Genomic DNA, 15,237 nt, shown 5'->3' with positions numbered 1-15,237 from the left:
ATTAAAAATTTCCCATTGTAAAGTAAGCATATCATGATGATTTATATTATTATATTAATTTAATATTTTATATGTATTTTTATTTTATTTTATGATAAACACTGAGATGCTGCCTATAGAACTGAGTCTGCTAAGGTGGGACTGTAGAAAAGAAGAAACCTAAAGACAACAGTGGACAGAAGTAGACTTTCTAGTGTCAGGTGTGGTATAGACCTTGTATACCTAAAAAAATATTGACACTATTGAAAATTATAGTACCTAAACATAAATAACAAAATTTTGTGATAATTATCAGATATTTTCCATCTTAATAATTATGTACACTTATTCAGTTTTATTGAGATGCAATTGACATGAAACTCATTTATTTATTTTTGTTTATCTTTTTTGCTTTGGGGCCATATCCAGAAGCACCCAGGGGTTACTTTTGGTTCTGAGCTCAGAAATCGCTCCTGGCAGGGTTGGGGGACAATATGGGATTATTCTGAGGATCAAACCCGGGTCTGTCCCAGGTCTGCCACGTGCAAGGCAAATGCCCTACCACTGTGCTATTACTTCAGTCCCAAAACTCATTTATTTTTAAGGACGAGATCAAGAAATATAACAATTTCAAAATTTAATGATAACATTCCTAAGAGTTCATATAAGACAAATATTATAGTTTCAAAAAGTAGCTGTAGCTAAAGAAAATATAGTATTATTAGATTGTTATGAAACTTGTGCTACATAAGTATGATATACTCTCAAAGTGCATGAATTTGAAAATTTGAATAAACTCATAAATTCTTTATTGTTTTGTTTTGTTTTGTTTTTGGGCCACACCTGGTGATGCTCAGGTCCTGGCTATGCACTCAGAAATCACTTCTGGCTTGGGGAACCACATGATCCAGGACCTCGGTTCGTCCTGGATCAGCCCATGCAAAGCAAACACCCTACCGCTGAGCTATAGCTCCGGGCCCAAGCTCATAAATTCTAGTGATCTCAATATAAGGACGTTTTGTTATTGTTCTTTTTAAAAATATTTTTTTCTGTGAGCCACACCTGGCCATGCTCAGGGCCTGATTCTGGCTCTGCTCTCAGGGATCTGTCCTGGCAGCAGTCAGATCATCACATGGAGTGCTGGAAATCAAACTCAGATTAACAGCATGTAAAACGAATGCCCTACCCACTCTCCTATTGTTCTAGCAACCAAGCATTATCTTTATTATCTGGTAAGGTAAAGCATGATTGCTGTCTGTGTTCAGATTCCTCAGCATACTCAGTTTTCAAGATTTATTTGTTCACAAACTCTTTTTCATTAATATTATTTTAACATATTTTAATATGAAGTGCAATCCTCTGAATCAGAAATGCCACCTACCTGCTGTATTATCACTCTGGCCCAATATTAACATTTTGGTAAATGAGTATAATAATAATGTGAAATAATTGACAGTTATTAAATCTGAAGCCACACTTTGCTGAGAACTTGTACCAGTTGCTCTACTAGGTTCTTCCCATACCTAAGAATTATTACATTTTTGTTTATGCTTTGGGACCACACCTGGTTTTGCACTTAAAGATCACTCCTGAAAGTTATCAAACTCAAAGCCAGGAATCAAAGCCAGGCCTCAAAGCTGGGTTGACAATGTGCAAAACAAGAGCCCTCCCTACCCACTATACTATCACTTTGGTTGCCTCAGAAATATCTTTTGAAGTACACTTCATTTACATCTGAGAAGCATAGACTTGAAGGAGGTTACCTTTACTTCCTGAAATAATGTACTGACTGGTTGAGTTATTATTTAAAGTAAGAATGACATAATATAGAACTTGGTTTATTCTCGTTAGTGCTGCCAGGAGTATTCCTGAAAGCAGAATCAGAAACAGGCCCTTACCACCTGCCATGCTTTCTCCCAAGGACACCTGGCTAACAAAGTTCAACCCAAAATAATATTTTATATCTTCTAATTTCAAATCCAAAAAATTATTTTTCTCTAAAAATTTTAGCTTTGCAAGTATTCAACAGGAAGAAAGAGGACCTATATAAATAGTTTACTAGCACTTATAAAATTGAAAACTGATCAACAGAATGAGCCAAAAATAGACAAACAGAAGGAAATAACAAAGCGTAGAGCAAAAATGAATGCATTGGAAATCCAAAAAGCAATCTGAAAGATCAATGAAAACAAGAATGGTTCTTTGAAAAAATAAACAAGATTGATAAACCATTAGTAAAACTCACAAAGAAAGGTAGAGAGAGAAACTTAATAAACAAAATTTGAAATGAAAAGGAGGTTTCTGCAAATACTACAGAAATTCAAAGTGAAATCAGAGATTATTTTGAGAAATTTTATGCCACAAAATAAGAGAACCTGAAAAAATGAATAAATTTTTGAACTAGTAATTTCCAAGATTGAACTAAGATGATCTGGCATATTTGAACAGACCTAACACTACTGAGAAAATTAAAATGGTAATGAAAAGTCTTCCCAAAAACAAAATCCCAAACCAGAGTGGATTCACTAGAAAATTCTTTCAAACCTTTTAAGAAAACCTAATGCCCAATTGGAGAGGTGGAGTGGCCTTTTTTTAAAATTGAAATCCAACTACAAACATGTTTGTAATCATGGTGCTTAAATAAAGATATTATTTAAAAAACTTACTGCCAATCCTTTTTAGGGTCTTTCAGGAAATTAAAGAAACAGAAACACTCCGAAATAGTTTTTAAGAAGCTAATATCACCCTGATACCAAAACCAGACAGAAATGCCACATATACAAAGATCCTCAACAAAATTCTAGTAAATAGGATCCAGAGACTTATCAAGAAGGTAATCATCACCATCACCAAGTAGGATTCACTACAAAGATACAAGGACAGTTTAGCATACACAAGTCAATTAACATAAAACACCATATCAACAAAAGGACAAATAAAAACCATCTAATCATATCATTAGATTTAGATAATTTGATAAGGCCCAATACCCATTCATGATTTTAAAAATACTCTCAAAAATATGTGAAAGGAGTGTGGGATCCCTTGCCCTTGCATGGAAATCACAAATGTGGGTTAATTTCTCAGAGTGAATATGGGTTTAGAACAAACAAAGAACACACACAGACAAAGAAAATGGGAAAACTAGTGAGGATCAGCTAGCTTCCGTTTATTGAAAAGAGGGCAGATCATTATATATCATTCATGGCGGGTGTGTGTGTGTGTGTGTGTGTGTGTGTGTGTGTGTGTGTGTGTGCAAACGAAGAGCAGTAAAAAAAAGTGACGAATATTATACTCAGTGGATTTGAATAAATGAAAGCCTTTCCTCTAAAAACTGACACAAGACAAGGCTGCTCTGTATCCCCACTCCTATTCAACATAATACTGGAAGTACTAGCCTTAGTAATTAGTCAAGAAAAAGAATACAAGGGCATCCTGATATGAAAGGAAGAAGTCAAGGACTCACTATTTGCAGATGACATGATACTATATTTGGGAAATCCTAACGAATCTTCCAAAGAATTTTAAATGAAATCTTCCTCAGGGTAAACAGGATGTATGGTAAGAACAAGGAAGTAGAGAAGGAAAGAGACAAGATGACAAAAACTAACAGAACCTGGTATTGTAATTTGTTTTATTTTATTTCTAGTTCTAAAATATATCAAGGAATCCTTGTCACAAGATTTAATGCTACCTTCATCTAAAAATGGCTGTTGCAATTTTGGGCTTGTTCCAAAAATAGTAGTTCTTATAGCTGTGCTAATTACACAATTATATTTGCTATTGAAATATTTTTAAAGCCATCATTATTTATAAATACTGTTAACGATTGGGTTGGACAAAAAATGTCTAGCATTACATATAATCAAATGTTTATTTAAGCTTTTAGCAGTGTTTTAAGAAAAACTGTAAGGTTACTCAGCTATTAGAAGTTAAAATAGAAAGATTTCCTGTAAAGAAAAAGACCCAGGGAGAAGAGTATTTGTTTTTTCCTTCAACAACTCTCAGGAAACTAAAGAGTGAATTCCAATATTCTTTGTCTCCTAATGTCATCTTCCTCCTCCTTTCCTTTCTCTTAAGAAGAGAAACATTTCTAAGTCTCCAAAGAATAGCTTCCCTTCCTGTCAAGTCTGTGGCAGGAAAGGTAGTCCAGAACTAATCTTTGGTAGAGTTAATAGGATTAGGCAATGCCTTCTCACCTTCTATTTTCATGCTTCTATATCAACTACTGAGTAAATTAAGATCCCATTTTGAATTCACCATGACCTTTTATTTCAGGTTCATCACTTAGTTTTCTGTTGATTGTTGCTAAGGTAAACTTCTCTTGAAGAGTTGCCATTGTGAGCAAGGAGGTTTATAGCTACACCCTCCCCAATCCAATGAAAAGAGAGTGGAACAAACATGTGACAGCAGTTTTGATGGTGGAACATTGTTCATACTTGAGATTGTCTTTTGGCTTTTGTTGTACTTTTACCAGGATTAATACTTTATAATCATTTAAGACTCCTTTTTGCAGTATGAGCCATAAAATAAGAACAATTTCCCTGTTGTCAGAGGGAACCAAAAAGGCATTCAAGGCTGCTAAGCAATGATGACCTCATCATTTCTCTATGTATCACTGATCTCTGAACTTTGGAAGGTCTGGAAATTTGAGGTTGATAAAATTATAGTTCTCTTTAAGCTAAAAATGTCACACAAAAGAAGCATTTTCTGATTGCTTCCCACATACTTTGCATTCCAGAAAGACAAAGAAATGTGCATTTTAGCAATACTTTGTGTATCCTGAAAATTTATGTTTTATAAAGTATTAATAGTGAGAGCACATGTGAAACTATTAAATGTAACGTGAGTAAAATGACAATCCTTATAAGATACCATATTTTCTAGAATAGTATTAAATTGAGTAATTGCTATGAAATTCAAACCTAGTGAGAAGTTGTCGTAACAAAAGATTTATAATGTATCCTTTATATATAACCATAAAAATGTAATTTGTCATCCAGAAGTTTATTTATCTATTTAAAAATATAGAAAATACCAGCTCGGAATCAGGCAGATGTGTTATATACCTTTAAATGCTTAAAACCTAGTGAAGAATAAAACATTATCTGGAAATTAATTAAATTATAATGCTGATTCTAAAAGAGCTGTTTATCTAAATTTGAAGATGTAGATTAACAAAGCTTGTCTAGAAAAATGCTGTCTGACCCAAAATTTCCTGTACAGTTGTCTCATGCATTGCACCCAGTATGTAAGCTACTCTGCCAAGCTAAGCCTTTTATGAAATGTTTGCATGAGCTAGCAAAGAAGGCAAGAGATGATATAATATAACATATGAAGGAAGGATATTGAAAAACTACTAGAGGTTAAGAAAATGGAATGTTATTTTTTTTAAATAAAGGAGGCATGATGCCTTATTTTAACTGAACTAAGAAAATTCTGTGTCAATTATGTAAAGTTGGAAACAGGTGTGGTAGTCAAAAATGAAAGCAAAAATCTGGGCCTTAGAAATCAAGGACCATGAGGACTGCTACATTTAAAGGTAAGGAAGTCATATGGTCAGATTGCCATAATAAATGACATTCTGGAACAGTGTGGAGATCAGGTTAAAGTGGACAAGACAGAAGAAAGGAATCTGGCAGATGACTACAATAAACCTGACAAATGTGGTGTTCTAAACTGGTGCAGTGGAAGACTTAGTGGGGGGAAAAAAACTCAGTTTTGAGAGAGATTTAGGAAATTAATACAATTGGTTAATGAAAATTATAACTAAAATAATGGAGATATCAATGTAGATACCGGATTTCTTTTCAAATTGAGGTAACATTGGTTTAGGAAACTGTAAAACATTTTAGAGGAACAACTTCACTTCTCTTAAAAATGTATCTTTAAAAAAATGTATGTTTATACACTGTACTCACCAACAAAAGTCTAATATCTCTACAACACAGACCACTGAACCCCCCTAATCCTTTTCAACCTTACTCTTCATTTTCTTTGTATCATCCAATTCAATAGACAGATCAAAAGTTTATTTTTATTTGACTTAACATTTCTTTGCTTGTTTTTTTCCACATTACATGTATAAGAATATCCACAGTTTATCTTTTTTATTCTGGCTTACTTTTTAAGTATGAAACTCTCTACTTCAATCCATGTTATTGAAAATGGCAAGATTTTATCTTTTCTTATAGCTAAGTAGTAGTCCACATTATGGCTATGTGTGCATGTGTGTATATACACATATATATGTATATATATATGACAAATCTTCTACAAACTTACTGTACACTTGTGTTGTTTTTTATATCTTGATTATTGTAAATAATTCTACTGGACCAGCAAGATAAGACAAGTGTTTAAGTGCATGTCTGGCATGTGACTGAGCCTAGTTTAATCCCTAATACCCAAGGTCACCTAAGCATCTCTTGATATAACCCGGAGGCACAGAGAATTTTTAGGGTAGGCTGAGTAATTCACAGCACCACAGGACAGAATAGCTCTGCACCCTCAAGGAAGGTTGGTTAAGATACATTGAACCACAAGCAAGGTTGGTTAAGATAACTGGAATGGCCCTCTGGCCCTGAAAGAACAACGTATAGGCTAAATCAATATAAAAGTATTTTTTAATATTTGTACATATATTTTGTGTCATTATCAAAACTAAATTTTTTTAAATTTACTTTATATAAAGAGCATGAGTACTATGTCACATGCCACCCTACCAGTTGCTAGAAAATTCAAATTTGAAGTATGCCTTTGAAACAACACGTTGTGAGATCACACTGATTCAGGACATGAGATTCAGGACAAATTTATGATAAATAAAATGATAATTTCTGGATGATGTAACAAGGCCACAAGTCCATATTACTTTATTTCATGAAGTTGCATCCTATATCAGCTATGTGAAGAGTAAGAGGGGTGTTGATGGGAAAAGACTAACCTCCAGACTTCCATAAATTCTTAGCAAATAGACTTGGAGATACTGATAGATATCTTTGTTCCTCATCCAATTGCTGATGGATCACTTGTTTCACTACAAAAACTAACTTGTAAATCACTTTGTAATGTTTTTTATTATTCTTCTACAAGTAAAAACATCAAAGTTAAACTATGATAATTGAAAAAGGGTGGGTGAAGACATACAAACTTGTTCAATTGGTTTGATCTGATCTACGGAAAACGATGTTAACTAACTAAATATTAATTTATTGGAGGGAGTGTTTTATTCTCCTTACTCAGCTTTAGACTTGTTTGTAGAATGCGGTCATCACTCGTGAAGAACAGCATGTACGTTAGCTAACAGAATTATAGAAAGTCAAGGAGTCAGTGTCCTGTGATTCATGTCATGGCTATACTGCCATCGTGATGAACTGTGATTAAGAATCATACTATGCTACGGCTACTGGAAGTCACTCAGACATTGTGCTCTAACTATACACATATGTCCTGTACATTAATTATGAGCTTAAAACTTTTTCACTATCACAGAAATGCTTTTTTAATTATTTTCTAGTGACTTCATATGGCTGGAAAACATGTTTTAACCCTGAGACATGTGAATATTGCTTAACAGGAAAGTTTCATCATTGTTTTTGTTTATTGACTTACTTTTAAAAATACTATATTTGGAAGTTTTCTGGTTGTTTACTATTTTTGTAGTTTTTATTACTTGTCTCAAACCAATGGAAATGTCTAAGCAGCAATATTTAAAGATGATCCTTCTCTTTCTTCTATGTGATTGTGTCTCCAGCACTGTGGCTAGTAAATCTTCTTCAGACCCAAAGTGTCAGAGTTATCAATTCAATCTATATGTAGTCTCTGTAATTCTTGGCCTTTTTCTTATTTGGTTGGTTTTTTTTTTAAACATTGATAAAGCATCGGTTTCTGTTCTTAGTTTAGAAGATGCAAAAAAGGAGTAATAGTGAGAGAACCATGGACTAAATATTTTAGAAAAATTGTTTCCCCATGAAACGTATGAAAAAATACCATTTGTCAAAAGGAAAAGGTTAAAAACTTGAAATTATCTAAAGACTGGTAACATTGGAAAGGGTTTTCTATGCAACTACAACAGTACTAATATAGCATGACCCAAAATGAATTCGGAGTGAAAAAATTACATACAAAACACCAGTATTTTGAAATAGTCAATATTTATGACTAATATGTCAACATTTGCAAATATTTATCCAAAACAAACAAACAAACAAAACCCCACCACTAACAACAATAAAATCTTAATATTGTTAAGATTAGTGCAGGGGTGGCGAACAAATTCGACACAAAGAGCCAAAATTTTAAACTGTGAGAGTCAGAGAGCCACACCACGCAGTGACCTGCCAAAACAGACAAACACACACAAAAGCATCTAATTTTAACAATAATCTATTAAACACATATTGCATTTTGCCATTTTGAGTGAGGTTCAAAATCCTGCAGTGATGGTGAGGGTGTGCTGCGTCCTCCACACTAAAAACTAACGTTAGGCAAGATATGACCCAACATGTGACACACGGGTCCCCTGCTCGCTGGCCCGTGCAGTTGTTTCCTAGGGATGGGAGACGGGATGACGCAGCCTGGGGGCGGGATTATGCGCTCAGAGATCTCTCCTCAGAATCCCTCCTCAGAAGCAGCAGAACAAAATCCAAACTTGGCAAAGAGCCACAGTATACAAAATAATAAGAGGCAAAGAGCCGCATTCATTTTGGCCGGGAGCCGCATGCGGCTTGAGAGCCGCATGCTCGCCACAACTGAGTTAGTGTATTCTTGGGGGTTGGAGTGATAGCAAGAAGGTAGGGGATTTGCCTTGCACATGGCTGACCTGAGTTTGATCTCCAGCAACCCTATGGTTCCCTGAGCCTGCCAGGAGTGATTTCTGAGCATAGAGTCAGAGTAACCCCTGAGAGCCACTGGGTGTGGTCCTAAAACCAAAAACAAACAAAAAACAAAATGAGTGTATTCTTAAGACTAGTGTACTTTGTAAATTTTTACTATATCCTCATCTCTATTTTTAAGTTCAGATGGAAGTACTAGTGGATCAAAATATCTAAAACAGTTTTAAGAATAACCTCATGAATATACTCCTATGTACTAGAGAGAATTGAAAAGTATGGCTACATATAAACTTGTGCGTAGGCATTTATAGTGTCATTACTCAAATGCCTATAAAAGGTCCCAAGTGCTCATTAACTGATGAAATGTCAAAAATCACTCTATATTAAGTACCAGTGTTTATATCATTATTTTAAATAATATCTTCTTTCATATGTCATCAAAATTTCTTAATATAAGATTATTATAAAATTAATATAAAAAAGAACTAGGTATAGTGAGAGATTAGTCAAAATATTTTTATTTTTACCAAGTTGCTCAGAAACCATTGTCTGATGCGAAATTTTTGGTGTTTCATAAAATTATAGAACTATGAGTATTGGTCACTGAAGAATCTAGAGAAAGAAAAATGTATTTTTTATTTAAAAATTTACTTAGGATTTCTGCTGTGTGCTTTAGCACATGGGAGATATTTTGAATGGCCTCTGTTCTGCTCTGTGAGGTTGACATAAACCACCCCACCCAGAACAGCTCCTGAGGGCACATGACAACAGAGAACACCACTATAGATACTACAGAGATTCAAAGGGTAACTAGAAACTATTTTGAAAAACTCTATACCACAAAACAATTCTTGGACTCATAGTTTTCCACAGTTGAAATAGGATGATCTAGCATATCTAAACAGACTCAGCACTACTGATGAAATTAAAATGCTAATTAAAAGTCTTCCCCAAAACAAAAGGCCCAGGTGCTGATGGATTCACTAAGAAATTCTTTCAAACCTTTCAAGAGGAAATACTACCAATTCTTTTCAGACTCTTTCAGGAAAGTAAATAAATAGAAACATATCACAAAGAGTGATGAGTTTAGTTAGAGAAATAACTACATTCTGAACTATCCTAACAAGGAGGATGTAGGGGAAAATAGAAAGCCTGTCTAGAGGAAGGGGGAAGGGAGGGGTGGAGGGATATTTGGGACATTGGTGGTGGGAATGTTGCACTGGTGATGGGGGTTGCCCTCTTATATGACTGAAACCCAACCACAATCATGTTTGTAACCAAGGTGTTTAAATAAAAAATATTATTAAAAAGAAACAGAAATACCCCTCCAAGTAGTTTATTTGAAGCAAACATTACACTGATACAAAAACCAGAGATGCTACAAAAGAAAAAATGCAAACCAATTTCCTTGATGAACACTGATGCAAAGAGCCTCAACAAAATCATAGCAAATAGGATCCAATGCCTCAAGAAGATCATACACCATTACCAAATAGGTTTTATTCCAGGAATGCAAGGACAGTTTAACATATGTAAATCATTCACTATATCGACAAAAGAGAAAAACCATATAATGCACAGAAAAAAGCCAATAAATTCATTCAATAAAGCATTCAATAATGTCCAACACATATTCATGATAAGAACTCTCAACAAGATGGGAATGGAAGGAACTTTTCTCAATATAGTCAAGGCCATCTACCATAAGCCAATGACAAATATTATTCTCAATGGAGATAAACTAAAAAACCTTCCTCTAAAATCTGGTACAAGATAAGGCTGCCCCCTCTTATCACTCTTATTCAATATAACACTGGAAGTGCTTTCCATAGCAATTAGGCAAAAAAAAAAAATATCAAGAGCATCCAAATAGAAAAGGACAAAGTCAAGCTCTTACTGTTTGCAGATGATATATATTTAGAAAATTCTAAAGACTCTATCATAAAGCTTTTAGAAACAATAGATTCATGTAGTGACATTCTACAAAATTAACATGCAAAATCCAATCGTCTTTTTATACACAAATAATGATAGAGAAGCAATGGACGTAAAAAGCAATCACATTCACATTAGTGCCAAAGAAACTCAAATACCTTGGAGTCAACTTAACTAAAGAGGTGAAGGACCTATACAAAGAAAACTACAAAGCACTGCTTCAAGAAATAAGAGAGAACACAAGGAGATGGATACATATACCCTGTGCATGAATTGGGAGGATTAACATCATTAAAATGGCAATACTCTCCAAAGCATTGTATAGACCTAACACAATTCCTCTGAGCATACCCAGGACATTCTTCAAAGAAGTGGATCAAATACTCCTGAAATTTATTTGGAACAATAAACACCCACGAATAACTAAAGCAATCTTAGGAAAAAGAAGATGGGAGGCACCACTTTCCCCAACTTTAAATTGTATTACAAAGTAATAGTAATTAAAAAAGCATATTAGAATAAAGACAGACTTTCAGATCAATGGAATACAATTGAGTATTCAGAGAATGTTCTCCAGACATATAAACAGTTTATCTTTTTAAAGGAGAAAGTAAGGCAAATGGAGCAAGAAAAGCCTCATTGACAAATAGTGTTTGGGACAACTGCACAGTCACATGCAAAAGAGGAACTCGAACTTTCATCTAATACTGTGCACAAGTGTCAAATCCAAATGGATTAAAGACCTTGATATCAGACCCGCAACCATAACATATATAGAAGAACATGTAGGTAAAACACTCCATGACATTGAGACTAAATGCATCTTCAAGGAGGAAACACCACTGTCTAAACAAGTGGAAGCAGAGATAAACAAGTGGGACTATATTAAACTGAGAAGCTTCTGCACCTCAAAGGAAAAAGTGACTAAAATACAAAGGACAGCCATGTTATGAGAGAAACTATTAACCTAATATCTCTCAGATAAGGGGCTAGTATCTATATATACAAGATATGACTGACAAACTTAGCAAGAATGAAATATCTAACCCCATCAAAAAGTGGGGAGAAGAAATGAACAGACACTTCCTCAAAGAAGAAATACCACTGGCCAAAAGGCATATAAAAATGTCCCACATTACTAATCATCAGGGAGATGCAAATCAAAACAACAATGAGGTACGATTTATTGCCATGGAGACAGGCACACATCACTAAGAACAAGTACAATCAGTGCTGGCAGGGATGTGGGAAGAAAGGAACTTCATTCATTGCTAGTGAAAATGCCATTTAGTACAACCTTTCTGGAAAACAATATGGAGATTCCTCAAAAAAAAAAAAAACTGGAAATTGGGCTTTCATGTGATCCAGCTATACCATTTCTCGGGGTATACCCAAGGAACATAAAAACATGATACAATAATGCCTTTTGCATACCTATATTCATTTCAGTACTATTTTCAATAGCAAGAATCTGGAAACAACCCAGATTCCTAACAACAGAGGAGTAGCTAAAGAAACTGCGGTGTATATACACAATGGAATACTATGTAGTTGTCAGCACAAATGAAGTCATGAAACTTTTCTATACATGGATGGGCATGCTAAATGAAATGAGTCAGAGGGAGAGAGATAGACACAGAATAGGCTCACTCATATGTGGGATTTAAGAAAAATAAAAAACAGTATTGTAACAATACCCAGAGACAATAGAGGTGAGGGATGGAAGGACTGGCCCATGATATGATGCTTACCATAAAGAGTTATCAGTTCTGTTAGAGAAATAACTACACTAACAACTATCATGACAATGTTAGTGAGTGAGAGAAATAGAATGCTTGTCTCGAATATAGTGCAGGAGGAAGGAGTAGAGGAACATTGGTAGTGGGACACTTACATTGGTGAAAGTGGATGTTGTTTTTTATAAATGAAACCCAACTACAAATATGGTTGTAATCATGGTGCTTAAATAAAGATATTATAAAATATTATAAAATTATAAAAAATATTTACAACACACTTTTTCTAATTAAGCTTCAAGATCTGAGATAACTAATCAAACCAGTCTACAAAATGTACATTATTTTGCATATTAAATCATTCACTATGAAGTGAGTCATGGAAGGAAAAGTTTGAGTTCGTCTTCCCAAGTCCAACCTTCACAGATGGAGCTTATTCTGACTCTGCGGTGGCTGTTTAACCTTCTCATAGTGTCCATCTGACTTCTGAAGTGACTCAATTTGGATTCTTAAACTCAGATGCTTTTAGGAATCAAAAAGATGAATGTACTGTGTCTAAAGGGGTCTAAAAAAAGAATATCATGAGTAACAGAGACTCAGTTTCAGTGTCAGTAGGTAATGGAGAGTAGTGGAGGTCAATGGCAAAATGGAGCCCAAGTGCCTCTGATGAAGCAGCACTTCTAAGCTCCAGCCTGCTGTTGTCATTTGTCAGATGAAGGTGGTCTCAATTGTTGACCCTTCACCTTTTACATAAGAAAGTAGAGTGCTGAGGCAATATTCAGTGGACCAACAAAATTCATTTGCAGGTTTTATCTGTCCTTAGATTTACTGAATTATAGTTTATATTTTCCTAAGTTGCTAACAAAATGATCCTTTATTGTGTCCTTTATTTCTAGGCCATTTATTTATGTGGATACCTCCTTTGCAAAGCAGGGGGAAAAAGCCATACTCATAAGTTCTGACTTAGAGGCTGAGGAATGGAGCTGTCTTCGACTGGTCTACCAGATAATTTCATCTAGCAGGGCTCCATTAGAGCCCAGTCAACTGAACCTCTATGTGAGATTTGAAGATGAAAACTTTGATCGCTTACTTTGGTCAACTAACGAACCATCAGATAGTTGGCTCATAACCAGCCTAGATTTGCAAAACAGTCCCAAGAAATTCAAGGTAGGTGGGATTTGGAATTGTACAATGTTATTTTGTTCTTTTTTTATTATTTTGATATCTTATGTAAACTTTTATTGAGACTACTTACCTTGTGATCTTTCATAGGTAATGCATCACACAAAAATATTAGTAACATATTTAATGTTTGGTTTATTTCTTAAAATAAAAATTAAAGTTATCACATAAGGAGAAATGAAAAGATTTCAAGGAAGAAATATACTTCAAAGTCATATTACAATTTCTTTTAAAAACATGTAAGTTGTTCCATGAGAAACATTGGAAAAGAAAGGTAGAGATAGGGGCCGGAGAGATAACATGGAGGCAAGGTGTTTGCCTTGCATGCAGAAGGTCAATGGTTCTAATCCCGGCATCCCATATGGTTCCCTGAGCCTGCCAGGAGCAATTTTTGTGCATAAAGCCAGGAGTAACCCTGAGCACTGCTGGGTGTGACCCAAAATCGAGAGAGAGAAAGAGAGAGAGAGAGAGACAGAGAGAGAGAAAGAAAGAAAGAAAAGAAAGAAAGAAGAAGAAGAAAGAAAGAAAGAAAAGAAAGAAAGAAAGAAAGAAAGAAAGAAAGAAGAAAGAAGAAAGAGAAGAAAGAAAAAGAAAGAAAGAAGAAAGAAAAAGAAAGAGAAGAAAGAAAGAAAGAAAGAAAGAGAGAAGAAAGAAAGAAAAGAAAGAAAGAGAGAAAGAAGAGAAGAAAAGAAGAGAAAGAAAGAAAGAAAGAAAGAAAGAAAGAAAGAAGAAAAGAAAGAAAGAAAGAAGAAGAAAGAAAGAAAGAAAGAAAAGAAAGAAAGAAAAGAAAGAAAGAAAGAAGAAAGAGAAAGAAAGAAAGAAAGAGAAAAAAAGAAAGAAGAAGAAAGAAAGAAGAAAAAGAAAGAAAGAAAGAAGAAAGAAAGAAAGAAAGAAAGAAAGAAAGAAAGAAAGAAAGAAAGAAAGAAAGAAAAAAGAAAAGAAAGGTAGAGCTAAAGTTGTCAAGCATTGACTTAGAGAAAAAGAATGGTATCTGGATTTAGTCATGGAATATGATATTGAGTGAGAAAATGGGAGAATAAAACAAAACATGCATGACAAATTTTATTCATTCCCCTTTTCACTTTTATATTCCTAGTCTTTGAAGTTTTGAAATACTAAGTTCACCTGTTATCTCTGTGTAGTCTCTTCCCATCAGATAGTGTGGGGTTGAATGAAGAAGCACTGAATCTGAGCTCACTATTACACAAGTTCCCAGTGCTATAGCATACCCTGCATGCATAGTCTGACATAGTTGTAAATGACTGAGCTACCACCACAAAATCTTTTGTGGCATTTTTTTGTTTGTTTCTTTGTTTATTTCTTTGGGTTGTGTTTTGGGCCAAATACAGCTCATGACTTTGCACTTAGGAAATAACCCTTGGCAATGCTCCAGGGATTGAATCCAGGTTGGTCATGTGCAAGAAAAATGCTTTACCCACTATACTATTGTTTCATCCCTTCTTCTATGAATTCTTATAAAACTAAATTCATAAAGCATTTTTTTTAAAAATCAGGACCAAATATGACCTATACATTTCCCAAAAATTAGTTGCAGAAACTTCAGTAAA

The 15,237-nt window shown here is 34.5% G+C and overlaps 1 protein-coding gene across 1 annotated transcript in view; it reads left to right on the top strand.

The window, feature by feature from the left end:
* MAMDC2 (MAM domain containing 2) overlaps nucleotides 1–15,237 on the top strand; it is a 127,327-nt gene that overhangs the window by 60,757 nt on the left and 51,333 nt on the right. Inside the window, exon 4 of the mRNA XM_049770816.1 lies at nucleotides 13,390–13,654. Coding sequence (XP_049626773.1) covers nucleotides 13,390–13,654 — 265 coding nt within the window. The remainder of the gene's footprint in view (nucleotides 1–13,389; nucleotides 13,655–15,237) is intronic.

The sequence above is a fragment of the Suncus etruscus genome, chromosome 3 (assembly GCF_024139225.1).
Source record: "Suncus etruscus isolate mSunEtr1 chromosome 3, mSunEtr1.pri.cur, whole genome shotgun sequence".
NCBI classification, from domain to species: Eukaryota; Metazoa; Chordata; class Mammalia; order Eulipotyphla; family Soricidae; genus Suncus; species Suncus etruscus.
The sequence above is the reverse complement of the archived record's forward strand: the minus strand, read 5'-3'. Positions and strand labels throughout refer to the sequence as shown.